We start from the raw sequence: 27,780 nt of genomic DNA on the forward strand, positions 1-27,780 counted from the left end.
TATACCAACAAAGTCCTTTCAGGAACGCTGTAGTAACAAGAAAAGTTGCTTCGAGCTCGTCTTTCGAATTTTCGACATCTTTGCAAAGAATGTGTCCCTGTCGAGGAATGAACGGAATTCCCTAGAAGGAGTCGAAGGGAGCTCGAACTAGAAGGCCTCGGAACGCATTCAAAGCATCCGAGTCGTATGCGAGGGAACGAAGCAGATACATCCGAATATAAGACTCTAGAAGTTGTAAGGGGGACTCAGGTGCTTGATGCAATTTCGTAGCGTTGGCGGTGGATAGGTCGAAGAGGTTGCGTAAAGTTATTTCTTGTGATCTAGGATCCCGAATGGCCGGCATAGTAGGAAGTGTCTCGGTGCGTAGTGTAGTTTTGCAGAGGAAAAATGTTTGTGAATAGGAGAAAATTAGGCACCGGGAAGAGAGCAGCGCTTCCTGCAAGGTCCACCCCCGAGTCGCCCATATACTTGTCCGGAGCTGGTGAGTTATATCTGGAAGCGTTGACAATAAGACACGGCTCCCGCTAATTGAAGCTGTAGGCTGCCTAGCTCGGGTTCGAGCATGAAGCGAATTAGTTCCGCTGCCAACAATCCCATACCGATTGTTTTTGCCTGCAGCTGCAACCATAATAATAGCAGCACCCTCATATATTCAATGCATCATCCCAATTATCTTGTGTTTTTCCTCTTAATTGTCTTGATTGATACAGTATTGATCTACCCATAGGAAGCGAAACCCTTAGGAAGCGAAACCCTAAAGCCCCGGTTACCACTACTACATCCTTAATAGTCCTAGGAGCATGTTGAATGCGGAAGCTGGGTCCACTTCTTCTGGGTTTCATCAAATAAGTTGACAAGCGAGAGCGTGAAAGTGCGCCCCATACATAGCTCAGAGCAACGTAATCGGACTCCTGCGGCTTCTCCACTAATAGCCCCGAGTGGCAGTCGATGACTCTCAGACTTGCAATTTCCTCAGACGTCTAGGTCTTGGCACGACATTCTGCGTGTTCGTTGCGGCAGGGATCGATCCAGCGCTTTGCTTTTTCATAATCAAATCTTCTTCGATCTAGTACGCTTGCCAGGAAAGGCATATGGCATTTCGGATGAGGCGCTCCAGCGGCTTGCATGATAATGCCATCTCGACGATGATGTGAGAACTCTAAATTCATGCGCTTGTACTGTTTCTAGTCAGGTCAAATGTGACGGCTAAGCCCATGGCGAATCGTTCCGGATGATAGTAGATCGCATTCTCTATTTCAACTTGATTCAGAAGATTGACCGCGTAAATCGCGAAAAAGCCATGAGGGATGACATCGGAATAACACTTAGGGTCCCAGTTGCGTGGATAACCAGCTATCTTTTTTCGAATTGCGTGCGCCAACAACCTGCACATAGCGCATCGTTGGTAGCATTTCCATGTAGAAAAGTCACTTATGTGACGTATATCCACCCGTTGGACAAAATCGTCGGGTTCGAAAATGACATCAAATTTCTTGTCATAGTGCTCGCAGCTAGGACAGAGATAATATTGCGAATTTTTTCCGCATCTTAGCAGTCGTCTGACATGGATGGTGATTTGTGTGAGTGATCGCTTTTGTTCAGACTTTCTTCTTTGATCTGGAAAATACGCAGTTGGGAGAGTCTCTTTGGAATGTATTTTCTCCCAGTAAAGGTGTGCCGTTAGATATCGATTTTTTGCTGCGAGAGTGTTTCTTACGTTACTTCCTCCGCTATGATCAGACTCAGATGATGATGCCATGGGTATAAAGCTAACTAAATGAGTTATGAATGAAGATGGGAGAGAGAGAATTTTACATTAAGCGAGTTTAGAGCTCAAACCGAGAGACTAGAACGAGCATAGGAGGTTTACGTTCGCGTTGATGATGATTAGGACCTGTTTAGTGTTGGAGATACTGCTGCCTACGAGATCGTCTGGGAGTAGGCAGCGAAGGAACGCCGCAATCGTGAGCAAATGGTTCCCCTCAAAGGTTGTTCCTATCTAGGAGAAACTCAAGCGGGAGTAAAAGCTGCGCAAGTTTCTTTTCAATAAAAGAGTGGGTGTAGGATCTCCGCAAGCTGAAGTGATGAGACGACGTTCCAAAACTTGGCGAGCTCAGCTCCACCAGCAAAAGCAAAGTATTCTACGGGTGTTTATACAGTCACATAAATGAGTACCTAGCCTATACGACGAGCCATTGCCATGCCGTTTAGTTTAGTCTCTATGCCAGCTGATATAGCATAGTGACGTAATTTGTTAGTATTACGTGACATACGTATCTCTAGAACGTTAGCCGTGTCCCTATCTAGCTCTGGGGCTCAAAAAAAAACGAGTCCTTGGTAAATGTGTCAGCGTCAAATTAGCCAAATAGCTAAAAGATATTCCTAGAAAAACTAGAGTGCAAATCTCAGGGTTCCATGGTGTTTCGTTGCGGTGCTAGGAATATGAGCAGATCGACGCTGTCCATAAAACTCGTGATTTAGCTCGACATAGCTCCCGCAGCGTCGCGTTTCAGGTTTTCAGACACTCTTATAAGCGATGAGTTGTAGAATCCGCCTCCGAATAAACCGTTCAGCTGCAGTGTTAATGAATGAGTGTCTTGATTGCCTTGGCCATAAGCTCCAAGGGCCCTACTATAACAAACTTTCAAACCCTCCTCTTACAGCAATGCGCGCATATGTAAGACGCAGCCTTTTCTCCATCTTCTGCCTTCGATCCCAACTCTCTTCACCATCGTCCAACCCACCAAACCACACTGCCCCACCCCACATTAATCCCCAAATGAAAAGCCAGGCCCCACGCCATCGCGTACAGATACTTCGGACTAAACACCGTCCAGATAAATAAATGCGTGCGAAGCACCGTGCAAGCGACCTGCACTGCCAGCAAACCCGTAGCCGTAAATAGCGTCAAGAGGGCTAGATGGTTGAAGAACAATCTCTCTTCCCCGCTCGCATTTTCCCCCACCTTCTCATTCTTATTAGGCGTCGAGGTTGCAACAGCTAAACTATGCAACTGCTGGCGCTCAGCAGCGACCCATGATTTGATTTTCTTGTCTTGTTGTTCGTGAGTCTGACTAGCTTCGGCGATGTCGCTATCGTGAACCGAGAGGAGTAGAGTCCCGTAGCTGGCCCAGTAGATTGGCCCTGCCCAATTTGAGGCGAAGAGCATGAAGCCGACGGCGAGGACGTTGTAACCCGAGACGCCGTTGTAAGCGTTTGAGAGGTCAATGGAGGAGATGGCGTTGCTATTCCCAAGGGCAAAGAAAGAGACGTGGGAGAGAACAAGAGTGGAAAGCGTTATCTGGGTGGGTGTGAGGCCGAGGTGTGCTAGACAGAAGTCATATCAGTGAATCGGACGTGATGATTGAAGAGCAGTCCCGTGGAAAAAAAGATCGCCTTACCGAGGAAGAAAAGCATCGCGCGGAAGAGGAGGTAAAGGGGGATGTTTTGTGCTCGAGTTTGAGTAATTAGGAAGAGGCTTAGGAAGTCGAATAGAGAGGCAGCGAGACCTATTTCATGTAAGCCTTGAAAATACGTGCACATATTGATACAGAACAACTAACTCCCACTTCCCCGTGCACCCTTCCTCGCCCTCGATTTTCTCCACTCGTTGATAGTAAGCCAGAGAAGGCTTCCTCCGATCCCCCAGAATATGGCTCTTGAGATCGCAACGAGGGACAAACTGTCCACCCAGTCTAGTAACGCGCTAGTCATCCCCTCAACTAGCTCGGGCGCATCTTTCGCTGTGAAACCAAGCTTGAAGAGGAAAGCTGTGAATCCTAGTGGCATCATCACAAGAGCGCCAATTAACTTATGGGCTTCGGAAATGCCGTTTTCAGAGTCATCTTCGGATTCGGAGACAGATCTTGCTACTTGTCGAGATAAGCGAAGCGTGGTCGCGAGATATGTTGCGCCGATGAGACTCCATAGCATCAACGGGTTGTTGAGGAAGTCGCTGTGAACGATGTCAGGCGCGCCGGCGTACTTTTGGCCTGTCTGGTTCCAGCGGCGCATAATGCGGACACATATGAGTAGCATGAGTGCCGGGTGCAGGGCGAAGGACTCTTGCTCTTTCTTTCGGGATCTAACATATGGTTGGCTCAATATGTTCGATTCAAATCGAGAATAGCTGGCTGCTGCTTACCTATAGATAAAGAGGTAGAAGAACCAGGCCGAGGTAGCCCAATACCAGAAGTGTTGCTCTTCTTCCACATAGCTGCTCGCGAACATCATGATGCCATATAGTAGTACGTAAAGGGCGAAGAAAACACCGGTCGAGTTGGGCTTAGACAATGACCTCATCATCGAAAGAAGTGTGAGGACGACGGAGACGGACGCAATAGAGCATCCTATGATAAGGCGCGAGACGTCGTAGTTGCTGGCGGTGCTGCTCATTACATCTTGTGCCTTTCTGCAGAACTGGAGCTAGTTAGCCTATCATATCTTGCGCATAGTGGTTCAAAGCCTCGAATAATTGGGACGATGCAGACTCAAACGTACTTCGAGGAGATGATTGAGGCCCACATCGGCAATGAATTCCTCGTTGTATGCTGCCACAATTTGAAGGATTCTTTTCCAATCGCACGCTAGCTCATCGCCGGTCGATAGGCCAGTGCAAGCTGACAGAAAAACGCTCGGGTCATGCTCAAAATCAGAGCTGGGGAAAGTGGCCTTGACTATAGTATTGATCTGTCTTGCGTTGCCAAGGAGAAGTTGAGCGCGATCGACGCCTGAGGTTCTTTATTTTAGTGACCTAAACTCTGTGAACATATAGATGGGGAGAGCTTTTACCTTTATCCCAGAACTGCAAGAGGTCGGGGATGAAGACTCCTAGATTATTCAGAGGAACAGGGAATCCGAGCAATCCAGCTAAGGTCGGAGCAATATCAGATTGCTCAACCTTAGTGTAGTAGTCAAAGTCCTGGCTTGGCGTCGTCGGACATTCTACTCCAGGTGTAATCATCTTCAACTTGGGTGATATGAAGACCAAAGCAGGTGATGTTTCCCCAGGGGCAGATCCGCCATGATTGCCGCCATCGTTCATACCATGATCTCCGGCGAGGACGAATAGAGCGTTTTCAAGGTGAGTCTCACCTTCAATAGCTTCGTAGATTTGCTGGACTATTCCGTCCATTTCGATTTGCTTTGGGATCATATTGGGACTGGCCTGTGTTAGCTCCATGCCGCCTGGCAGAGGACGTGCTGAAATACCTGTTAGGACCGGCCTTGTGTCCAATATGGTCAAGTCCTAGGTAGTGCATGATCATAGCATTCCAATCACTATTCAGAAGTTCTCCGGGGACATGCCGGGTCACATTGTTGTCAACCTCTGTAAAGTCCTGCCATTGGTGTCTCAGTTCTACGGCTCTACATACACGGGGATTGCCGCAAGCGCCACTGACCGAAACGAAAAAGCTCGACGTCCCATCGGCGCGGCTAAAAGTGTCTGGAAACAGCTTGAGCCAGGTGTCATCGCCGTACATGACTAGTTTTCCGCCCTCCTTTGCCTTCAATTGGGCCAGCCAGGTGTCTTGGTGTGCGAGAGTAGACGTCGTGTCGGACTCGGCGAAGTTGAGGATCACGTCTAGGAAGGACGGTATAGAGCCAGTCGTGATGGCCTTCACGCGAGGCATGGTAATGGTGGGAGAGGTGGCATGGGCGGTGAAGGGGATGGCTGCGCCAGAAGAAATGAGACTGCGTTCAATTAGCTTGGGGAATATAGAGCTGTAGATTGAAGGCATACCTTTGAGTGAACTTGAATCCTGACTTCTCTGAATACACGAAATCACTGCATATTGTCAGCACTAGGAGCTCGAATGACCTTGAACGGTAGGCACCTTCGAAGAGCATCAACGACCATGAAGATGACCTTGTCGAACGGAGCCTCTGGTGGCGCTCCATATCTAGTGTCCTCATATTTTGCAAGACCGGGTAAAAAGGGCTTATAGGGAAAGAAAGCCGTAGCAAATATTAGAATAGACGTAGGAAGAATTAGGTTCGCTGCTGTGAGAAACAGCGAGTCTGCGCGGACTCCCATCTTAGCGCTTGAAGACGGAGGATTTTGCTACACAACAATCGGCATTGTGGTGATTTTTATGGGGTCGTTAAGCTTCCAGAGCATTGAGGTGCCATGGGGAACACGGCGTCGCGGACGTTGGGTTTCGCGTTTGAAGTTCATCAGGGTAGCTGTATGTTTCGAAATCTCAAAGGGGCTAGGCCGAGCATTAGTCACAAATATTTCACTATTCAACTTCTTTGCTCAACGCTGTATGGATATCATTTGCTCCCGAGGTCGCTGAATTTGGGAGACTTTTAGGTAATGAATTAATCCGGAGCCGCTTCACAGTCAGGCCTAGCCAGCCATTATCAAGAGAACCTGGTCGATAACATCCTAGGATCACTGTCCCCATGTGACCAACCATCCAGCAATGCAACCAATTCCGTGTAGCCGAAGGCATGCCAATAGCAGAATGTAAGAAGAGATCAGTATGGCTGTGTCTCCCTCTTCAGCCAGTCTAAAGTAAGGCTATCGCCCTTGAAGAATTCCTTCGTCTTCTCGAAAACTTCCGTGTGGTACTCGTTGAGGAACGCCTTCTCTTCGGCTGTCAAGAGCGACGTATCAATGAGCTTTCTGCAGTGTGGCACCAGTGTTACGTGCTCAAAGCCAAGATAAGGCTTGTCTCCGAACTTGAATTTGGTCTCGACCTCTTTCACCATGATCATGTCTGCGAATGTTAGGCACATTTAGCTGCTGCGCAGTTGGGTTGCTACACTTACTTTCAATTCGGATTCCGAATTTTCCATCCTCATAATATCCGGGCTCTAGGAAGAGTCAGTAACAATGTCATGACATTCTATCTGTGTGTATAGACGTACCATCGGAGATGACATTGCCAATAGAGAGTGGGACTTCTGAGAACTGGAGTCGGGTACCGATGCCGATGGGGCCCTCATGCACGTTCTAGGATTTGTTAGCTACATTTCGACGGCTCGACAGCGGAGTAAGTACTAAGAATGATCCAACTCCATGGCCAGTTCCGTGCCTGTAGTCCAGGCCCTCTGCCCAAAGGAATTGACGAGCCATGGTGTCCAGTGCGAAGCCAGTTGTACCCTTTGGAAATCTGACCCGCTCCAGAGCGATGTTGCCCTTCAAGACAAGGGTATAGGCCGTCCGTTCGATTTCGGTAGGCTCTCCGAAGTGAAGCGTTCGTGTCGTGTCCGTTGTACCATCTTGATACTGAGCACCGGAATCGCAAAGATAGACTTCCTTGGGGTCGATGACTGAGCAATTTCCCTTCATTGGCTTGTAATGAATCACGGCAGCGTTGGGTCCGGTGGATGAGATGGTGTCGAATGAAAGGCCAACAAAGCGATCGTGTTTCCTGCGTAGTTGTTAGCCTTGAGTAATCTGAACCAAACATTGCACATACGATCTGATGGCCTCAAGTTTGTCGGCACCATCAACTTCATCGAGTTTCGCGCTCTTGGTGATTAGTTGATCTTCCAACCAGGCGAAGTACTCAATCAGTGCTGCGCCGTCTCGAACATGACAGGCCCTCATTCCCTCCAGTTCGACTTCATTCTTCACAGCTTTAGCATCGCCAATGGGGCTTCGAACTTCATCAACCTTGTCGGCGCCACCTAGACTCTGGTTCAGCGCCCATGACGCTCTCGTTGAGACTAGGAACTTCTTTGGTGTGGTTTCTACGCCTTTCGTTTGGGTCAACTCGGTGCTCAGGGCTTCAATATCACCAAATACGGAGTCGTAGGGTCTGATAGTGACGGCGTCGCCAAGATGCGACTTAACTTCTGGTGATAATTTGCTGTCGTCTACGTAGAGAGTAGCAGCCGTCGGGGTAATGACGGCGTAGGAGAAGAAGACGGGGTTGTAGGGTATACTGTTTTAATCAGCCTTGGACTATTCTGGATGAAGGGAGAGGCCGTACTCGTTGCCCCGCAGATTGTACAGCCATGCAATCTCATCGAGCATAGCTAGTATGGCCCGTCAGTATTTTAGAAACCCAGAGGGCACATCCACACATACAGACAACGAAGCCTAGGCTCTTGCGCTTCTCAAGCTCTTTGCGGAGCTCTTCAAATTTGTCCTCAAACTTCTTTCCTGAGTACTCGAATGGCTGGATCTTGACCGGCTCCATTGGCCGGGACGGCTTGGCCTTACCCCATACCAGATCGACCAGATTCTCTTTCACTGGCTTTAGTTCTGCACCGCCCTTCTTTTTTATTTTCTCTAACAGTTTGCGAGCATCGGCTGTTGAAGGTTAGCCACCTCAAAGCTCTTGTCCCGAGATCGCGTGAGCACTTGCATCCAGTGATGACGCTGGGATCCACGCCCACAGTTTTGCCGCCTTCAGACTGTTCTGCAGTCCTGTAGAGATCAGCCTCCTCCCTTCGGCATCAGAGGTCCAGCATAGTACCATTCCTGCCAGGTCGGCACGTCCTGCAGTCCCTGCTTTAGCAGCTCCCAGTTGGTGTCTAATTGTTTCTCGGCTTGGTTGAAGTATCGGCCATCGGTTGCAAGCGATGCCTTCTCCAAGGTCACCACGGCGGTTCCGGCAGACCCAGAGAAACCGCTGATGTATTCTGATCTCGATGAGCTTCTGAGCGGCTATTCGCGGGGTAGAGCAAGGCTGACCTCTGCGCGCATCACACGGTGCAATGTATTCCGACTGGTGGGAGTCTTCGGAGGGTACAACTGGGCACAGGTTAGAATGTTCCCCGCAATCACGAGAAGTTCCGTACTGTAGATGTCGAGCTTGTGGTCCTTCATGAAGCCCCGCAGCTGCGAGAGCCGCTCGGTGGTATTGACGGTCTCCATTTCCGTAGCGGTGTCTTGGAAGAATGGCGGGGTGGAGTGGAAGTGTCGGGTGAAGGTTGATAGGAAAATTGTGCTGGGACTGGCGACTGCATAGGTCCGGAGGCAATTACGTGACGGACGCGCGAAGAAGCGCAGTAGCACCATCAGAGTAGCTTCGAGGAGACGCGGGCAAGGTCAGAGGACTGCATTGCATGAGAGACAAACGATAGCCGCTGCGGTCAGCCTGTCATTGGCGAGCACGCCCGCGCCCGCAGAGGCCCCAGAGCCTGTCCGGCCTCATTTTTATCGTCCCGCCCTGGACCAGACGACACGACACCCTGACGCCTGCAGCGAGTCGGCCGCTGCTGCAAAAGCAAACCCTTCTAGAACCCCGCGCGGGTGTTTGCCCAGGTGCTCTGTCCCGCCGCCAAGCTCTGGGTCCGCTTCCGGCAGCTGCAGCCAGCCGACGGAGATCCACCTGCATTCACACTTCTTAACCACCACAATCAATACTAACTCAGTAAGACGCGCACGTGAGCTGAGCCCCCATCTCGAGCTCTCTTCACTGGACGCGTAGGAGCTGCTCGCCTCTGCCTTCTGCGCGAGCCCAAGACAGAGATATCGGTCTTTACAGGAAAGTCATCGCGCCACGTAGATTTTGCGGCCTCTCAGGATCAGGCCGCCATCTTCACCCTCATTTCGCTAAACATCTCCGCATTCATTTGTCAAGAAGATTCGAGTGCTTCCTCTTCCGCTTCAAAAGTTCCACAAGTCTTCCTTTAGAGGCTGGTGGCTTCCACCCCTCTCAAAGGTAAAGGACATCCTCCAGAATGGCGCACATGTCAGTGGCAACTCCCCATCAAGCCGCTTCCATGGCAGAGCCGACTATAGCGGAGATCGAAGAGCGCATCAACCTGCTCTACCAAGTGGGCAATCCGCAGGTCATCAAGGAAACTGATGCGTTTCTGACTACTCTGCAACGATCTGACCGAGGGTGGGAGATCGCAGACGCACTGATGCATAGCGAAGATGACAAGGTGCAGTACTACGGCGCGCTGACATTTACGGTCAAGCTGAACCAGGATGGGTTAGTGTCATGATCTGTCCCTGCTCTTTCTGTGACATTGCTAACACAAGTGCACTAGGGACAAGCTGGATGAAAACCAGTCTTCCCTTCTTCTATCTACTCTCATGTCATGGCTTCTTCGACTAGAGAAGACTAGTCAGAGTAAGGTTGTAGCCACCAAGTTTTGTTCCACGCTCGCGAACTACTTTTGCAAGCCGACGTCGTCGTGGACGAAGTGCATTCACACACTTGCCTGCTCTTTCTACAAGGGCACTCAGGTCCCAGAGGAGTCTATTGACAAATTTCTATCAATATGGGAGCTTCTGCCTTCCCTGACCGACGGCCAAATTTACTATCTTCTATTGTTCGCTATGGACCTTGCAGAAGCAGCGAAAAGCTTATCCCAACAGCAGCATGAGACGCTCCACAATCGAATGGCATCAAACACGGTCGACATAGAAGCACTGCTTCATGAATCCCTGCGTCGTGGCCAAGAAGTGGTGTGCATGCGAGACGAGATCGCGAGAGAGGGTATGCAGGAGGCTGGTCAGAAAATCCTCAACCAGGCTCTTAAGACCTACGTGTCCTGGGTCTTTTATGCACAACAAGAATTCAAAAACTCGACAGAATCTCTCAAAAATCTGCGTACGGTGTTTGACATGGCTGCGCCCTGCCTTGAGCTAGACGTAGACGACGCCATCGACATATTCGCGGATATACTAGATAACTACCCCAAATTCCTCCTTCCTGAGCAACAGTACAAATTATGGGAATGCTGCATGAGTCCTTGGGGTATTGAGATTCTGAACCAGAACGATGATACGTCGGTCACTCTCTTGCGGATGGTCATAGCGTATTGCCAGATACTGTTGAGTTCTGGCCGTCTACACAAGGAAGCAGGACAAAACTTCGTATGCGACCAAGCTTTAGGTCCGTTTAATATCTGTCATATATCGCGAATCTCAGCTGTCTTAACTCCGCGAAATTTGAACTGACAAACATAGGGACACTTCATAACCTACTAAAATACGAAGGCTACGTCGGAGATGGCGATGAGATTGCGCCTCCGGTTGCCGATTTCTGGAGCGTCTACATCAGTACACTCGACGACGAGATGTTCAAGTTCAAGGAAGCGGATGCAAAACCAGCTTGGGTTGATATCGCAAAGGCTCACACGTTCCTAGTCGTCACGGAGTTGTTCGATAAGATACGCTTCCCTCCGCCGGAAGCGACAAAAGCGTGGGATAGCGAGTCAAGAAGCAGGTTCAAGTCTTTCCGAATGGATGTCCGTGATCTGTTTCAGTCAGCCTACGAACAAATACGTGAGCCGCTTCTCGACCATTTCGTCAAGGTCATCCAGTCTGCCCTAGCTGAGAAAGCTTGGCTCCAGGTCGAAGCCGGCCTATTCTGCTTGAACTCTATCGCCGAAGAGCTCGATGCAGATACTGACCTCCAAATTCGAACTCTTCTCGGTGCGTCCTTGTTCGATCATATGACGGCAGCTGAGAATATTCCTGCGGTGACCCGCCGATCCGCAGTGGAGATGGTCTCGCATTTCACGGAGTTCTTCCTTCGCAATATGGATTTTGTAGCTCCAGTACTACGGTTCTTAGTCACTGCTCTTGCTCAGCCAGCTCTGGCCAATTCAGCAGCCAAATCCTTCGCTTCCCTCTGCTCGTCCTGTAGGAAAGCTCTTACTGGAGAACTGGGGTCCTTTTTCGATATGTACCAACAATTCCTCGGCTACCAGACAGCCGAAGTTCACACCAAAGGAAAGGTCATGGAAGGCATTGCAGCAATCATCGAGGCTCTGCCCTCAGATGCTGAAAAAGCTACACGACTTCAAGAGCTGTTTCAATATATCTCCATGGACGCCCAGAATGCAATTACTCCGGAGAATGCAGGGACAGAGACCAGCGCTGTGTTTGCTTTAGCTGCTCTCCAATGTCTGACGAGCATAGGTAAAGCTTTACAGGCACAAGATGACGCTGTGATCGATCTCGAATCTGAGGGCCCATCAGAGAAAAGCCCATCGAACTTCTGGACCGAAGGACCAGGAAGCACGATCCAGTCTCAGATATTCCAATTCATACAGGTGCTCACGCAGATTCATGGCAAGGAAGGAGACATCATTGAGGAAGCCTGTTCAATCTTCCGGACTGGGTACAAGGAATCCGTGCCTGGACCATTCCTACTGCCTCCAAAAGCGACAGTCGACTTCATCGCCAGCACTGACGTCAATACGCCACGCCTCCCCTTTGTGCTAGAGACGGCTTGCATATTCGTCCGATCACATAAGAGCGACAAATCGCCATCATTTCACGAGCAAGCCCAGCTCCTGCTCCGCTACATTCTGAAGCTGATGCAGCAACTTGGACACCCTAGCATAGACCCCGAGGTCTCTGTAGGCTGCATCGAGGTCGTCCAGCGGATCATCAACACGAACGCGGATATTCTCAACGGGGAATCTTCCGAGGTTTTACAAGCCATGTTTCAATTCTCCATCGAATGCGTGCTATCGCCAGACGTACTACCGAAGCGTGCAGCAGCGGAGCTTTGGAACGATATCTTCGCTCTATCTCTCGACATGCGTCATCCGCAGCAGAGCATCGCACAGCAAATAGTCAGCCATTTTGGTCCAACAGTGACTCGGGCACTGGTTTTCAATGTTTGTGGCGAGGCCGACACTAGCTCGCTAGATTATATCATGCCGCCACTCCGCAAGATGATACAATCTCAGCCTTGGGCGCGTACCCAGATCACCGAAGCGCTGGCTAACTTACCGTTGTTCGCACGAGCGCCCGAACATTTCGAGGTTCAAAAACTAACGAGGATATTCACTGAGGGGCTGATTAGGTATGGACCTCCTCATCTTGTTTCCGTGGTGCTGCTAACTCTTTTTAGAAATGCTCGTCAAGTTTCAGCGTTCAAGATCACAGTCAAAGACTTCTCGCAGAAATGCAGGAAGATGGCTGTGCAGCTAGGCCCAGAGGTTCCATATCTTGGCATTTCGCCTAATGCTCCCCTATGAGCATGCCGACAAAGCACTGTGAGGTGCAAAAGCTCAAACTCAAACTCACATACTCGTACATCATCCCCACTAAATGGCAACCATAGGCACACACGACTGCACACCTGAATGATACCGTCTCAAGTGGCCCACTGGCGACACAAAGTGTTCCAGCCACGATTCGGCTCTGTTTTACTCTTTCTTTACTGTATAATACAAGATTTTCCGTCTCTCCAGTTTCCCTTCTCCAGATTTTCTGCATGGCCGGACATTTTGTCCAGGCCAGGCGATTATTTGCTTCTGTTCCAGGCTCAAAACTTGGCAAAGGCCGCGAGGGCGAAGGTCGCCCCGAATGACAGCTTAAAGGCAACGTTGTCTTGTATCAGGGAGCGCACATTGGTGGTCTTAAAGTTACGCTGTATGCGTTCGTAGGGGATGATATGGATGCCTCGGGACTCGATGAACTAGATGAGGGATGGCGGTTAGCGATTGTGGTTTTGGGAGCATCATGACGGGAATGGCCGGGAATTGAATCGGGGAATGGGACGGGGACTACAACGGGGAGCTCACTTGTACCCCAAATACCAACAGACCAATTATCAGCGCCAGTGGTTTCGAAAATACACTGATTGCTAGACCACCAAGCAACCCTGTGATATGACACGTCAGCCCCAATACAGCATCGTACACCAGATTCTTGGGGTACGCACCAAAGATACTCCCCGCACTAACTTGCTTCAGCGCCTGGGGATTGAAACTTCCTTTCTGTACAACCGGGGTCTGCGAATCTCGCGCTGGGAAGTTCCTAAATGTGTCTGCGAGAGGCGTCGGCGAGGCGTCCATGCGGTACGGCCGGAATAGCTGCTGCTGCGGGCGGAGGAGCATGGGCGCGACGATGACGGAGGTTGCGCCTAGGCCGGCGAGGAAGGTCGGGCGGAGGAGGAAGGATGCCATTTTGTGTAATTAGGAGTGTGTATTCGGTGTTTAGAGTGTGGATAGGTTCAATTGCTTCGAGAGGGGGTAATAGGCAGAGCTACCTAGGTATGAGGCACATGGCACAATGGTATGGACGAAAACACGCGGAATTAGATCGGTGATGTCAGACACCTCTGGCCGATGCAGGAAGCCGAACATCGGCACGCCGCCCCCTCCTCCATCAGGCTTAGTCAAACGGCCGGCCGACCTCGGGAGGGGCTCAATCGACCTGCGTTCTTGGGACAGACCCCGCCATCCATCCGGGGAAGTCACGGAGAATCGCGACCGCTGACTGGCTGGGCTGTTCTTTGACTGTCAGCCCAGCGGACTGGACCCTTGGGCAGTGGAGATTTTTTTAAGAGTCACGCTGGTGCGTTCCTTTGGTGCTTTACGGACTCCACCTGGCTTACCTTCTCCTTCTCCAGCTTCTACATACTCTTACTTTCTCTTTCTCCCAAAACACTGCACTCCTTTTTGAGATTGGCGTTGAAGCTCTATTCTAAGAAGCTTTGATATTGAAAATGGCCACCGAGCTCCCCACCACCAATGGCCATGCCACCCAGGACGAGAACAACTATGCTGTCAAGGCTGGACTGGCGAGGATGCTGAAGGGCGGAGTCATTATGGATGTTGTCAATGCTGAGCAGGTATGGTTCCTTTCATTCCAATTGAATTCCCCAGACATCAAATTTTCTATGGTCGCGTCATGCATTTCCAGTATCCCACTTTTGCCTCCGATTGAAGGACTTCCACTTCTTAGATGTTGTAGATGAACCATTGGCTAACTAGAATGCTGTGTACAGGCACGCATCGCAGAAGAAGCCGGCGCCTCCGCCGTCATGGCCCTTGAGCGCGTACCTGCAGATATCCGAGTCGAGGGGGGCGTGGCCCGGATGTCCGATCCCAAGATGATCAAGGAGATCATGGACACCGTCACGATCCCCGTCATGGCGAAGGCGAGAATAGGACACTTCGTGGAATGCCAGGTACACTCCCTCCCTTCGCCTCCCTTCCCCCCACTTCCCTCTTCTTCCCCAATTGACACCCTCTCTAACCTCCCCAACCACCAGATCCTCGAAGCCCTCGGCGTCGACTACATTGACGAATCCGAAGTCCTCACCCCCGCCGACGCCGTTCACCACGTCGACAAGCACCCCTTCAAGATCCCCTTCGTGTGCGGCTGCCGCAACCTGGGCGAAGCCCTCCGCCGCATCTCCGAAGGCGCCGCCATGATCCGCACAAAAGGCGAAGCCGGCACAGGCGACGTCATCGAGGCCGTCCGCCATCAGCGACAAGTCTCCGCGGACATCGCGCGGGCCAAGGGCATGAGCGACGAGGAGCTCCGCATCATGGCGAAGGAGATCGGCGCTGACTTCGCGCTGCTGAAAGAGACGGCGAAGCTGGGCAGGTTGCCGGTGGTCAATTTCGCGGCGGGCGGGGTGGCGACGCCGGCGGATGCGGCGCTGATGATGCAGTTGGGATGTGACGGGGTGTTTGTGGGGAGTGGCATCTTCAAGAGTGGGGATGCGGCGAAGAGGGCGAGGGCAATCGTGCAGGCGGTCACGCACTTTAGGGACCCGAAGGTGTTGGTTGAGGTGAGTATGGATCTGGGAGAGGCGATGGTGGGAATTAACACGGCGACGATGAAGGAGCAGGAGAGATTGGCTAAGAGGGGATGGTGAGTTACCTCACATAAAAGTCAATGCAGTGGGAATCAGTGGGAATAGGGCTATCGTTTGACCGACTGAAGACATGCTAGCTGGGGTACTCCTGACAGTGGTAAGGAGTGAGCAAAAGTGAAGTCCGACCAGCGAGATATCCGCGTGCCTAAACGTACGACCTAGCACAGTAACATATTTTGGCACGGGGTAAATACTACAAGGAACTATACGGGTCAGCTTGGAGAAATAGTGGTCAAGGAAAAGGACAGCATACTTCAAAGAACAACTTACTGAATCACTTGCTCTTTGCCCGCACCATCATTTGGCCGGTAGCTTAGTTCCTCTTGCATCCTTTTCGGCCCTTCTGTACATCATCAATCATTGTCGAGGAGACGAAGGTTTTGGAATCTGGAAAAAGAAATCTGCAATGCGATCTTCCCTTTTTGCTTCTCTAATAAAACCGCTACAATCACATGTCTAGCCGTTCCGAGATAGTTGCATGGAGGCGCCGTCGATATACCAAGGGGCTATCGGACTATTAGCCTTATTGGGGTACAGGTACCTGACCGACTCCCCGTCTGCCAAAGGCTACCCCATCCATACGTCTGCTTCTCCTGGCAAAAAGAACGTCGAAACGCGTTCTCTTAGCGAAAAATGTGTCACTATTCACAAGCGCATCGAGTAAACGTCAGGTCCTTCCTGATTCAACCTAGCGCTTGATCTTCCAGAGGCCTGCCAGTGGGCAGAATTGGGGCGGCACGGGCAATCGACATAGCCGTCACCATTCCCGACAACCTAGATCCAGCCTCGTGGCAAAGGGAGACTAGCAAAACTACTTCACGCGGCATGCCGTGGTTTCGCCGTAGTTTTGACGTGGTTTTTGTTTTGGAGACGGCGCCCCTCCAAGTCGAGAACTTGCCGAGGCTTTTAGCGGCCGATATACTTCACATGATGTCGGTAGAGCCCCCATCACTGCGCGGTGCCTTACCCATGATGTCTCTAGAGCCACTCGCTAATGCAATTCACAGCTGTAGCTGAACTACTGCATGCATATTGGATCCCGGTCTCGTCTCGCCCAAAGCGCGTCCCGTCAGCTTTCTCCCGCTCTTGCAGCACCTCAAACGTTGAAACGTTGCCTTCGAGCATACGCGAGCCAACCGACCCTGTCTATCCACGGCGATGGAACTGAATTAGTACCTGACTGACGCCTCTTTCCCCGCACTACCGAACGGACGGTACTCCGGAACCCTTTCTATAGAGTACGACCGGCACATGGCGGCCCCTTTCCGGCAGAGGTGTAGGGCAGAGGTGTAGGGCAGAGGTGTAGGGCAGAGGGGCTCCACTCTATTAATGTTGGCAGGCCTCTTGAATCCTACCCATGGATCTGGTTCTCTATTTTACCACGTTCCCCCTGTAACTAGTACGCAGTGACAGTTCTCTAAACGCATCATCGAAGAATACAATGTCGACTTCTACAGACTACAAAGTCTCGTGTATCGCCTTTGGGTTCACTCTCGGCTTTGGGTATCTGACAGGATGGGATGCTTGGAAGCTCACCAGGAAGCACCGCAGTCCGCTACGGAGCATGTTCATCTGGATGGTGTGGGGTGAGCTCATTGTCAACCTCGCCATTGCAATTGTGGCGTGGCTTTTCTTGGAAGGAATTATTAAACCTACGTTTGTAAATCTTCTCTCTATCACTTCTCCATACTTACATTCTTCAGGTTCCCCACTTTCTTCTTCATCTGTATGTCTCTCGTCATTAATGCTTCCAACGTCGTCATGTACTAAACTCCCTCAAAGTGGTCCTTTGGGTCTTCGAAATCCAATTTATCCTCCAGATCCTTGTCAACCGCGTCTCCCTCATCACACGCAAAGATTCCAAAGTCGAGTATATCCGCTGGGGAACCGTAGGCATCATATCCATCATCGAAATCTCTGTCTTTTGCATTTGGATTCCTGCGCACCTTGATGTATCACAAACGTAAGCCCATCCCCAGCGCCCCCTACCTGCCCAACCCGAAGAAGCAAATATCAACCAGGACGACCTCAATGCTTACTTTTTGTAGCTATGTTCATATCAACAACATCTGGGACAAAATAACGAAATTCATCATCCTCTTCGTCGACTGCGGGCTGAATTACTACTTCATAACCCAAATCAGACACCGCCTTGTACGCAACGGGATCGAGAAGTACAACGACCTAGTCCGTTTCAACCTACGTATCATCATCGTGTCAATCAGCATGGACGTAAGCACCCTTCGCCCTCTTCCCCTTCCTCAATTCCCCACTTACTCACTCACCCCAGCTCCTTATCGTCGGCACAATGTTCCTTCAAAACGGCGTCGTCTTCCTCCAATTCCACCCAGTCGCCTACACCGTGAAACTAAAGATCGAACTCTCAATGACCAATCTCATCACCAAAATCGCCCAGGAAACCGTCCAATCCCGCGTCGGCGCCCTCTCCCACTCTACCTCCAAGTCTCACAAGATCGGGATCATCTCGTCGATCACCTCCGGGCATAAGAGGCTTACCACTCCCCGTGCCCCAGGTAACGCCGATGGGGAGCCGGGGGATTTGGGCATGATCGGGCTGACGGATCGTGTGAAGGGAGGCGTGCAGACGCATGTGAGCGGGGATGTGGAGACAGGGTCTCAGGAATGGGAGGAGGGGAAGGGGATCCAGATGCGGAGGGAGGTGAGACAGGAGGTGACGTATGCGAATAGGCAAGAGGAGAGGGAGGGAAGGGCGAGTACGCAGGGGAGCCGGGAGTTTGTAGAGGGGTTTGATGAGGATGATCAGAAGCCGTTGGCTTGGTAGAGGGATCTGGGATTTGGATTGGGCTGGGTGTTTGTGGGTTGGAGGGGGATATCCACAGTTTATACAGCGACAGGCCACTAGTCTGTGGACACTTGTTTGCCACTGCTTCGGGTACGGTTTCAAGAGTCGAGCCGCCGATGTCAAGTTTCAAGCAGTGCAAATCACACTGCTCCTTGACTCACTGGCTACTGACTAGCTGGGATGATCCCCACAGTCGCGTTAGGTGGGCAGGATTTTAGCCAAGCAGTGATGAACTCGCGTTCCCAGACTTATGGCCTAATACTGTATCAATCCCGTTCCTCGATGTTGAATCTAAGGTAAGCTTATTTGAACCCGTGTAGCTTCACCCGGGATCTTTTGGAGGTGCATTTCGAGTCATTTCTTCACTTTTTCATGGAGTATCTCATTAATACCCGCAACCTCGTACTCTATCGAAGAAAAGGCAGCCATATCACCAACTGTCCTTCGAACCTCTAGCCGCGCTTCATCTTACTCCTCTCAACCACAAGCTTGCTCAGCGTCGAAAACGACGCCCCGCCCGAAATCTCAAACATAGCCACATCCGCCTTGAACTCCTTCGCGATCCAACTACGCAGCTCCACCGCCAACAGCGAATCGACTCCATACGCGGCAACAGGCTTATACATATCGACCTCGCCGTGCAGGCCCGCCAGCGTGCGCTGCAGTTTTGCAACCAGCGCCTGCTCGACGACGTGGGCCGCGTCAATCTGTGAATTCGCGGTGTGAAAGCGCTCTTTCCAGGCGTCTGGAGCGCCGTCGTCGTTCTTCTCTCCCGCGGACCTGCTCTTCGCGTTCTCTTTTAGATGCGTGAAGATGGCTTGGCGAGAAATAACGATCCCGTCTAGGCCCCCACTGGCATCCGATCCTAACCCGATGACAGGCTGGCTTTGCGTGGGAGAGAGGAGGGGAAGCGCAGGGTCGCAGTAGTAGTCTAGGATTGCGTAGAAGAAGTTCCTCGATATGCCGTTCAGGGCGCCGTAGCCGAGGACCCGGTTCAGGAACTCGGGGTTTTCAGCGAGGAGGCCGTCTTCTGTTAAGGCGCCGAGATCGAGGGATACGGCGCGTTCGCCGCGGGAGACGCGGTAGCGGGCGAGAGCGTCCATGTAGCTGTTGCCCGCGGCGTAGTTGGCTTGTCCGCGGAGACCGACTACGCTTGAAGCTGAGGAGAGGAAGATGAAGAAATGGAGGTCTTTTGGTAGGAGCTGGTGGAGGTTCCAGGAGCCGATGGTCTTGCAGTCTGTGCCTAGGTGCCAGTCGGCGTGGTCCATTTTGTCGAACATGAAGTCCTTAGATCAATTAGCGTTAAGGCCTCTTTTGGATGGCGAGGAATATGTCTTACCCTTAGGACCATCGATCCTTGGAAGCAGCCTCTTATCGGCGGCATTTCTTGGGTACACTGCTGAATCACCTCTTCCAATACTGCAGCGTCTGTAATGTCGCAGGCTGGAGCCTTGACCAAGACATCTTGCTGTTTGAGCTCTTCTACGAAGTCGCGCGCCGTCTCGTTACGAATGCCGGAGCGAGAGAGAAGTATCAGGTTTCTAGCGCCGCGATCAACAAGCCATCGTGCGACGCTACGACCCAAGCCTCCAAGTCCACCGGCAATCACGTAAGTCGCGTCGTGGCCAATGAGGAAGCTCGGCTGGGTAGCGAGTATTGCCTGGAATGGTAAGAACGGAGCCCCTTTGTTTGAATTTGACTGAATCTTACCTTGACTGGAGTCGTGGGTGTTACTTCCAACACGATCTTCCCTGCCGTCTTCCCGTCCTGCATCGCTCGGAAAGCCTCCTCTACTTTTGTAGCAGGATACACATTCAAGGACCGAATCGGACGAAATTCCCCTGCCGAGAAGAGCTGGAGGACTTCTTCGAACGCGCGCCTCGAATCTTGGGGGCGCTCGGTCTGCCACTTGAAGCCATCAAAACAAATAAAGCTGGCGTTGTTTTTGAATGGATACATTGGGAGGTTAGCGTTGGAGAGAATGTCTCGTTTCCCAAGCTCGACAAACCGGCCGTAAGGGGCAATGCACTCCCAACTCGCGATAAGGCTATCGCCTGCTAGGGAATTGAGGACGACGTCGACCCCTCTACCTTTGGTTTTGCGCATCACGCCTTTGGCGAAACTGGAGTCGCGGCTAAAGAATATATGATCTTCCGGAATACCGTATTGTTCGACGAGGACGTCTCTTTTCATTTCGGAGCTGACGGTAGCGTATATGATACCGCCGACATACTGGGCAACCTGGATAGCTGCTTGGCCGGTTCCGCCAGCTCCAGCATGAATCAGGATCGACTCTCCCCTTTGGAGGCGCGCAATGCCGTGGACTGCTTGCCAGGCTGTGCAGAACTGGGTGGGGATACTTGCAGCTTCAGCAAAAGTCATCTCGTCCGCGATTCGGAGAACATGGCTTGCTTTCCCGCGCGCGTAGGTCTTGAAGCACGGAGATGCAGACATGACGACACGGTCCCCTGTGGACAGTCCAACGACATTGCATCCAGTTTGGGAAACTAGACCGGAACATTCGCTGCCGTAAGAAGAGTCTGGTATGCGACCAAGGGCTAAGAAGCAGTCTCGAAAGTTCAGACCCATTGCACGAACTTCCACTTCAACTTCATCCGGATCCAGAGGCCTTGGATGATCGTCATCTTCAGTGAAGTGCAAGGTATCTAGGAACCCCACAGATCCTATGGCCAGCTGGAGGGGAGGGCAGTCCTCGACCATCCGGGACGAGGTTTGTCGTGGCAGTGACCTACTGAACAGATTTTCCGTGAGTTTCTCTGCCTGCACGACCCTGGGGATCTGGAGAACGCCGTCAATTTCCACATATTCCATATCTTGTGTTGACTGGTCAAAGTTCTCTTGCTGCACGAGCCGGAATATCTGGCAAATTGCCTCGAGCTGTTCATCTGTTATGGCAGAATCTAGATCAAGAGCCAAGGTTGCGCATGGCCGATCCGGGTTTTCATTGCGAAGGACGCGGAAGAGACCATTTGCTACGCCGGACTCTGGCTGTTTGGGAGCCGTCCCACCTCCATTGGTCACCCAGAGGATGCCTTTAGCAGATGCTGCGACCTTTTGGAATATCGAATACATTTCCTTCGAGAGATTCATGAGGAAGGGGCGTTCTATCTCTTCAATGAAGATGAAGTAAGAAGAGGCCATGTCGTCTATTTGGGCGATCTCCGCGAAACTAGCAGAACGGCAAAGGCTTGGAAGCATTAACAGGAGGCGACAGGCCACATCTCGCTGAAATTCAGATTCGAGGTTTAGCACTAGAATCGGTGCTCCATGCGAGGGTGGCTCGGTAGTTATACCAGGTCCCATATTGCACACTGTTGATGTCGCCGTGGATATCATGATGCTGCCTTCCTGGCATTCAGGGGCGAGGAAGTCAGGCATTTCCAGGTCGACACCAGAGAAGCAATTGTCGCGGAGTATCTTATCCCATGACGCAGAGGTCATCGTAGGACCCCATGGTCGATAATCTTCTGAGCTGAGCCACCACCCAGGCAAAAGGCCCATTATGAAAGCTGGTCTCATAATTTCGGGCCTGGTGGGCTCGTATAGCACGAGGAGACCACCGGGATTTAGGAGCTTTCTGACGTTCCTAAGGGCGAGGCTGATATCAGGAGTAGCATGGAGCACATTTGCGGCGACGACCATATCGAAAGTCCCGCAATCAAGTCCCTGGTAGCTAGGGTCGATTTCTATGTTCAGAGCTTGGTATTCGATATTGGGGTATTGGATGAATCTGGCCTCAGCTGCCTCGAAGAAGGCTGAAGATATGTCGGTGTAGAAGTAAGACGAGTATCGTGGCTTGCGCATCGCACTATCCGTTTGTGTAGAGAGTGTCGAAAGTACCTTTTCAGTCGTGCCGCCCGTTCCAGCACCCACCTCGAGCACCTTCATATTTGGATTCTTGTGGGCGGCGGCATCGAGAACACGGGAAAGCTCTGCGAAACAGGCACGGGAGTCGTTGATTTCACGATAGAAGTTCGTGAGCAAATCGTTGTGGAACAGAAATTCTAGCGGATCTGTATCGCCGCGCAGAATCGAGGTCAAGTGACGACCTGTCGCAACATATGCTTGTCCTTCGGCGTTGGTGGATTGAATCTGCTCGCACAATCTTTCCATAGCCTCCGAGTCTTCGAAAATCCGAGCCCACTCCGGCTCTATATTGGGGAGAAGATCCTCTTGGTATCGCTGAAGTTGCAGTTTAGCCCACTGATAATAACGTGATAGATGGGGAGGTGTGGTTGGAAAATCATGATCTTGAAGCTCATCCACAGCTTTCGTGAGAAACGCAAGTAGCAAGAAGTCCAAATCCTGATAAAATTTGGCGGGCTCAAGATCCTTCGGGCGTGCCTCTACGCAGTAATCCAACAATTTCTGGGAGCTCAACAGAGCGACATCAGGCTTCCAGTCAAGATGGTAGCAGGTCTGCTTTACGTCTGCGTTATCCTGGGAGGACTCAGACATCTCTGCAACGATGGTTGATCTGAGACCCGTCACTTGCGCAAGAACTCTTTCCTTCGAATCATCAAGGACGGAAATATTGAACTCGGTTCCACGAGCGTCTTTGCCTACCATCCAAGCAGCCGCGCTTGTTGTCCTGGGCCCTGGTCTGTTTAGTCCCTGGCTTGCAATCCAAAGTCGTTTCAAAGAGCTAGGAACTGCCGTTGGAGTTTGTACGTCTCCTCCTTTTGCGCAAGCCGCTAAACTAAGGTGCAAGATTGCATCTAAAGTGCACGGATGGATTATGTGCGGTTGTGGGAAAGTATCCGCGGCCCATTCGAATATCTCGATATCGGCTTTTCCTTCTTTATCAGAAGGAAAGGACCCGTTCCTCAGTAGCTGAAATGAGGGACCGAAGTCAAACCCGTTGGACCTCAGAGCGTTGTAGAGCTTTCGGTGGTCGAAAGAATCCTGGATTGGATCTGGAAGACCATAATGGCGCTGGCGGCACAAATTGAGCTCTTCTATACTCTCTTTGACGGCGCTGAACCCCTCTGCTATGGCTTTGTACGTGACACGAATGGAACCCCGACAGTTTTCGTGCCATTCATCCGAATCAAATGAAAACACTCGAAATTCGGACCACGGCGTTTCAGAGTTGGCGGAGTCTCGGACCTGGCGGAGATATATATGGGTTTCGACGCCATCTAGGTGGGAAGGAATGGTTAGAGCGGACAAAAATCGGATATCCTTCATTTCGAACCCTTCCACTGTACGACTCTTGTCCGTGGTCTGATTTGCGGCTTCGATTGCCATCACGAGCATTCCAGCCGCAGGATATATAGTCGCTCCGTTGATCTAGGCGGCACAGGTTAGCAAAGGTCAAGCGAATATTGACTGTGATAATCACCTTGTGGTCTTCGACCCATGGCATTTCCGACACTCGGATGAAATTACGCCATTTAGCTTCGACGTCGTTCCAATCGGGGCTGGGTTTCCCGAGAAGGTCTAGCTTCTCTTGATGGTGAAGCCGAAGTCTTCTGCTCACCCGCCCTTCCGTCCAATATCGACGTGAATGGTTGAATGGGTACTCAGGGAGATCGCAAAGTGGCTTGGGTAGACCGAAAGACTCCTGCCCCAGGCGATAGATACCGCTCAGGTCCAGCGGATATCCGTGGCAGTATAAGTGGCCCAGGGAATTGAACAGCGAGTGCAAGGGAGCTTTGTCTCGCACTAGGACGGACTCGTAGGCGATCTTGGAGTTGCTATGAAACCCGCCCACGATGTCTCTTAGCGGACCCCGTAGGGCGGAATGAAAGCCAACTTCAAGTAGGAAGGTCACCTTGGATCGATTTCGGTGGCTGCAGTCCAGCTTCTTCCAGATCATGGCTCCGGCTTGGAACGTGAGTGCTTGAACTGCAGGTGCAAATTTGACAGGACATATCATGTTGTCGACCCAGTACTGAGGTGTGCGTAGTATGCGATCGTGTATCCATTTCCCCGTGACAGTCGAAATCATCGTGATCGGGTGAGGGGTCGCAACCCCTTTTTCCAAGCCAATGATAGACTCGAGGTATTGCTGTGACGCAGCATTCATGAAATGGGAGTGATAAGGCAGGTTAACGTTCAGCTTTCGTGCGAATACGTTGCTCTCCGATAACATCGTCTCAAGAAGGTCGATATGATCTATGCGTCCGGATATCGTCACACTCTTCGGGCTGTTGATGCATGCCACTGTCAACATGCGCTCTCCGGTTTGCTCAATGACTCGATCAAGGTATACCAGTACATCTTCCTCGGAAAGTCCAGCGGCCACCATGCCGCCTCGCATTTTGCCAGACTCTGAGAGGAGTGCCGAGTGATAACCTCTGAAGTAAGCGAGTTTCCATGCCGACTCTGCGGATAAGGCTCCGGCACAATATCTGAATATCTTGTCAGCAATAGAAGTTACTTTGGATAGCCACTTACGCCGCTGAAATTTCTCCGGATGAATGCCCGATTACCACGTTGGGATAGATGTTGAAGCTGCGCAAAGTGTCGACGAGAGCCACCTGCACTGCGGTAGAAATAGGCTGGCTATATTCCGCATCATTGATTTTGGAAAGCTTCTCGTCTTTGTACAACTCCTCTATTCACGCGTCAAGAATAGGCCTGATGTTCGCTCTATGCATCGACCACTCACCTCGAAGTTTCCAGCGACAGCCGAGCTTTTGTAAATAATGTTCAGCCTGCGTCAGACTTTGCCTGTAGACTTCGAATTGCTCAAGACAAAGAAGCTCACGTCCGGGGTACTGGGCCCCTTGTCCTGTGAAAACGACGCACAGGGATGGTTCCGAGATGGACCTCCGGGGGGATGAGAGGTGCGATTTTAGGTGGGCCAGGTCGTCGAGAGTTTCTACAACAGCGAAGGATTTCCAAGGAAAGGGGTTCCGTCTGGCTGATGTTGTGTATGCAAAGTTACTAACGAATGAATCCGACACCGGGTTTCGCTTCAACATGCTCTGTATATATTGTGTATGGGCTTTTGCCTGCGTTTCAAGAGTGTCCTTGTCCATCGCGGAGAGCACAATAAGCTTTGGAGGATGGCCAAGACCCTCGAGCGCATCATCTGATCGCGTGATTCGAGGACCGTTGGACAAACCATGGTTGATAGCACCCTTTGATGGCGGACCGCCATGCAAGCCATTGACCTTTTTGGTTGGAGAGCTCTCAATTGAGACATGAGAACCGTTGGGCAAATGGTGCTCCAGCAGACCGTTGGAGCCACAGGAGAGAGTATCTCCGTTAGTTGTTATCGCCGTTCCATTCACGAAAGGTTCTTTGGCATCATCATCCTCGGGATAGTCGATCGTATTATGATGTCCAACCAGCCGACGAGACTGGAGATAATGCAGTGCATCATCGAGGATCACGTGGGCGTTGGTCCCTCCGAATCCAAAAGAATTCACGGAAGCTCGACGAAGGCCTTTAGAAGGCCATTTCGTTGGTTGAAGAGGGAACTAAGCAGTCGTCAGTATTGGCCTATCCTAGAAGTGGCAACTTGTGAGTTCTCTGGTACCTTGATTCTCAAAAAGTCCGGGTCTATCTGGGGATTGATGTTGACGAAGTTTGTATTCGGGGGTATCACGCCTTTTTCGAGTGCGAGGATGGATTTTATGACACCTGCAATACCGCTAGAACCTTCTAGGTGGCCAATGTTGCTTTTCACGGCTCCTCTGTACAAGTTAGTCTCCTAGCTGATGCCGCAAGCACGGGCACAAGGAGGACGGGCCGAAGAGGTAAAAGGAAGTGATGGCAGAAGCATGAAATCTGCGAAGCTTACACATAGAGGGGGTCATCTGATGATCGCGAGCGTCGAAAAACCTCCCCAATCGCATTACCTTCTATCGGGTCACCCACAGCGGTACCTGTGCCGTGAGCTTCAATGAATCTCGTCTGATCGAGGTCGAGGCGTGCTCTGCGGTACGTCTCTCGAATGAGCTCGGACTGAGCTTTGCTGCTTGGCTGGGTGAGTCCGGTGGTGTAGCCATCTTGATTGCTGCCGGTCGATCGGATCACTGCGCGGATAACGTCGTTGTGTTCGATGGCGTCGGAGAGCCTTTTCAGCACGAGGACGCCGAACCCTTCGCCTCGCGCGTATCCGTTGGCTCTGTCGTCGAAGGAGTAGCACTGATTGTTCGGAGACAAGAGACCCAGGTTGGATAATGCGTGCATGATGTCCGGGTAGAATAGCAGGTTGCATCCGGCAGCAATACTCTCGGTACTGTAAGTACAATCCACACTTATTCACTCGCCGTTCAGGCTTACCATGTCTGAATCGCCGCTAGTCAGGTTTTTGACGGCGAGGTCTACACAGACTAGACTGCTTGAGCAAGCAGAGTCCACATTAAAGCTTGTTCCTTTGAAATTGAAGAACCAGCTGAGTCTGTTGGCAAGTATCGAAGCTTCGAAACCGATGCCTGCATGACTGGTGCATTGCTCCGCATCTTTCAGGCATAGTTGCTGCCAGTCATTGGTAAAGCAGCCGGTAAAGACAGACGTCTTTGATCCAATGACGCGATTTAAAGGCTGCCCAGCTAAATGATATAAATTAGCGTCAGCGTACACACGGCGCTTGGCCCAAGTGCGATGCAGAAAGACAAACCATTTTCCAATGCCCTGAAGGTGGTCTCCAGAAGAATCCGTTGTTGAGGATCCAACGAGGCGGCCTCAGCATCTGAAATGGAGAAGAACGGAGCATCAAACTCGGCAATATTACTTGTTAAAAAGTGACCCCCTTGAAAGGGTATCTGCAGCTTGTCAGACACACCGATGCACCAGAAAATGTTTTTGAGATTGGAAATGAGGAAAACCCCCTGAAATCAGAAAGAAAGAGGAGGGGAGACGGAGATAAGGAGGGGACGATGAGAATGACTGACAGTTCCTCGTCGGTTGAGTTGAGGATGGTACATCGCCGAGGCAGACAGGCGATCTTTGGGGAATACAGTAGCCGTGTTTCTCTTCTCCAATAGGGCTTCCCAGAACGAATCTGCCGTCTCACAGCCACCGGGAAACTTGAATGAGAAACCGACAATAGCAATTGGTTCTGTCGCATCCTGCTTGCCATAGTCATTGGCATGCACCGGCGGGTACATAGACCTTCTCTCGCTGTCACGCTTTTTTGAAGCTGTGGGAGCCATTTCGTAACGACTGGGTCAATCTTAGAGTAGAGAAGAGCGAGTAGCAACGTGATTAAAAGGTATGTCGGCAATCCGGTATTTAAGATATATCGAGGTCCCTTGTTTAATTCAGATTGGGGACACCTCGAGCCTTACATGACTGCCAAAACTTCAACTTCACCGCATTGTAGAGTAACGCAAGCAGTGAATGATGGACTGCCCAATGCTTAACATGAGGCTTAATCACAGACTAGGATGGCAAGGCTGGGTGAAGACAAAGAAAGTAGGAAGCGGT

The 27,780-nt window shown here is 51.2% G+C and overlaps 7 protein-coding genes across 7 annotated transcripts; 3 read left to right on the plus strand and 4 right to left on the minus strand.

Annotated features, from left to right (window-relative positions):
• Positions 1-2,404: 2,404 nt before the first annotated feature.
• BDZ99DRAFT_508456 (alkaline phosphatase-like protein) lies at positions 2,405-6,145 on the minus strand. Its single transcript, XM_033724329.1, has 9 exons — positions 5,838-6,145; positions 5,744-5,788; positions 5,212-5,694; positions 4,792-5,162; positions 4,501-4,730; positions 4,145-4,419; positions 3,564-4,084; positions 3,402-3,509; positions 2,405-3,327 (listed from the first exon to the last, which is right to left on the minus strand). The coding sequence occupies exons 1-9, from the start codon at positions 6,035-6,037 to the stop codon at positions 2,726-2,728; spliced, it is 2,835 nt and encodes a 944-aa protein (XP_033578099.1). The 5' UTR covers positions 6,038-6,145; the 3' UTR covers positions 2,405-2,725.
• Positions 6,146-6,407: 262 nt separating this feature from the next.
• On the minus strand, positions 6,408-9,159 carry BDZ99DRAFT_462409 (Creatinase/aminopeptidase). Its single transcript, XM_033719840.1, has 11 exons — positions 8,761-9,159; positions 8,654-8,713; positions 8,436-8,601; positions 8,325-8,386; positions 8,045-8,269; positions 7,947-7,992; positions 7,431-7,898; positions 7,004-7,382; positions 6,877-6,961; positions 6,778-6,822; positions 6,408-6,725 (listed from the first exon to the last, which is right to left on the minus strand). The coding sequence occupies exons 1-11, from the start codon at positions 8,978-8,980 to the stop codon at positions 6,484-6,486; spliced, it is 1,998 nt and encodes a 665-aa protein (XP_033578100.1). The 5' UTR covers positions 8,981-9,159; the 3' UTR covers positions 6,408-6,483.
• A 528-nt stretch (positions 9,160-9,687) lies between these two features.
• Positions 9,688-12,912, plus strand: BDZ99DRAFT_386259 (ARM repeat-containing protein; the record flags this gene model as incomplete). Its single annotated transcript, XM_033715466.1, has 4 exons — positions 9,688-9,902; positions 9,961-10,811; positions 10,886-12,737; positions 12,786-12,912. The coding sequence occupies 4 exons, from the start codon at positions 9,688-9,690 to the stop codon at positions 12,910-12,912; spliced, it is 3,045 nt and encodes a 1,014-aa protein (XP_033578101.1).
• Positions 12,795-13,974, minus strand: BDZ99DRAFT_462413 (uncharacterized protein). Its single transcript, XM_033719841.1, has 3 exons — positions 13,602-13,974; positions 13,462-13,541; positions 12,795-13,355 (listed from the first exon to the last, which is right to left on the minus strand). The coding sequence occupies exons 1-3, from the start codon at positions 13,843-13,845 to the stop codon at positions 13,203-13,205; spliced, it is 477 nt and encodes a 158-aa protein (XP_033578102.1). The 5' UTR covers positions 13,846-13,974; the 3' UTR covers positions 12,795-13,202.
• A 288-nt stretch (positions 13,975-14,262) lies between these two features.
• BDZ99DRAFT_441962 (vitamin B6 biosynthesis protein) lies at positions 14,263-16,000 on the plus strand. Its single transcript, XM_033717790.1, has 3 exons — positions 14,263-14,513; positions 14,670-14,852; positions 14,937-16,000. Exons 1-3 carry the CDS (start codon positions 14,388-14,390, stop codon positions 15,546-15,548), a joined length of 921 nt encoding a protein of 306 aa, XP_033578103.1. The 5' UTR covers positions 14,263-14,387; the 3' UTR covers positions 15,549-16,000.
• A 528-nt stretch (positions 16,001-16,528) lies between these two features.
• BDZ99DRAFT_570400 (uncharacterized protein) lies at positions 16,529-18,810 on the plus strand. Its single transcript, XM_033727984.1, has 5 exons — positions 16,529-17,204; positions 17,252-17,274; positions 17,331-17,511; positions 17,597-17,780; positions 17,839-18,810. The coding sequence occupies exons 1-5, from the start codon at positions 16,990-16,992 to the stop codon at positions 18,349-18,351; spliced, it is 1,116 nt and encodes a 371-aa protein (XP_033578104.1). The 5' UTR covers positions 16,529-16,989; the 3' UTR covers positions 18,352-18,810.
• A 14-nt stretch (positions 18,811-18,824) lies between these two features.
• BDZ99DRAFT_441969 (reducing type I polyketide synthase) lies at positions 18,825-27,461 on the minus strand (the record flags this gene model as incomplete). The annotated part of the gene is made up of 12 exons (XM_033717791.1): positions 18,825-19,658; positions 19,712-20,032; positions 20,083-23,685; positions 23,738-24,749; positions 24,796-24,955; positions 25,010-25,435; positions 25,595-25,826; positions 25,886-26,042; positions 26,150-26,583; positions 26,635-26,903; positions 26,972-27,116; positions 27,246-27,461. 12 exons carry the CDS (start codon positions 27,459-27,461, stop codon positions 18,825-18,827), a joined length of 7,809 nt encoding a protein of 2,602 aa, XP_033578105.1.
• Between the last annotated feature and the right edge of the window lie 319 nt (positions 27,462-27,780).

This window comes from Mytilinidion resinicola (assembly GCF_010093595.1).
Source record: "Mytilinidion resinicola strain CBS 304.34 unplaced genomic scaffold BDZ99scaffold_8, whole genome shotgun sequence".
Taxonomy (NCBI): domain Eukaryota; kingdom Fungi; phylum Ascomycota; class Dothideomycetes; order Mytilinidiales; family Mytilinidiaceae; genus Mytilinidion; species Mytilinidion resinicola.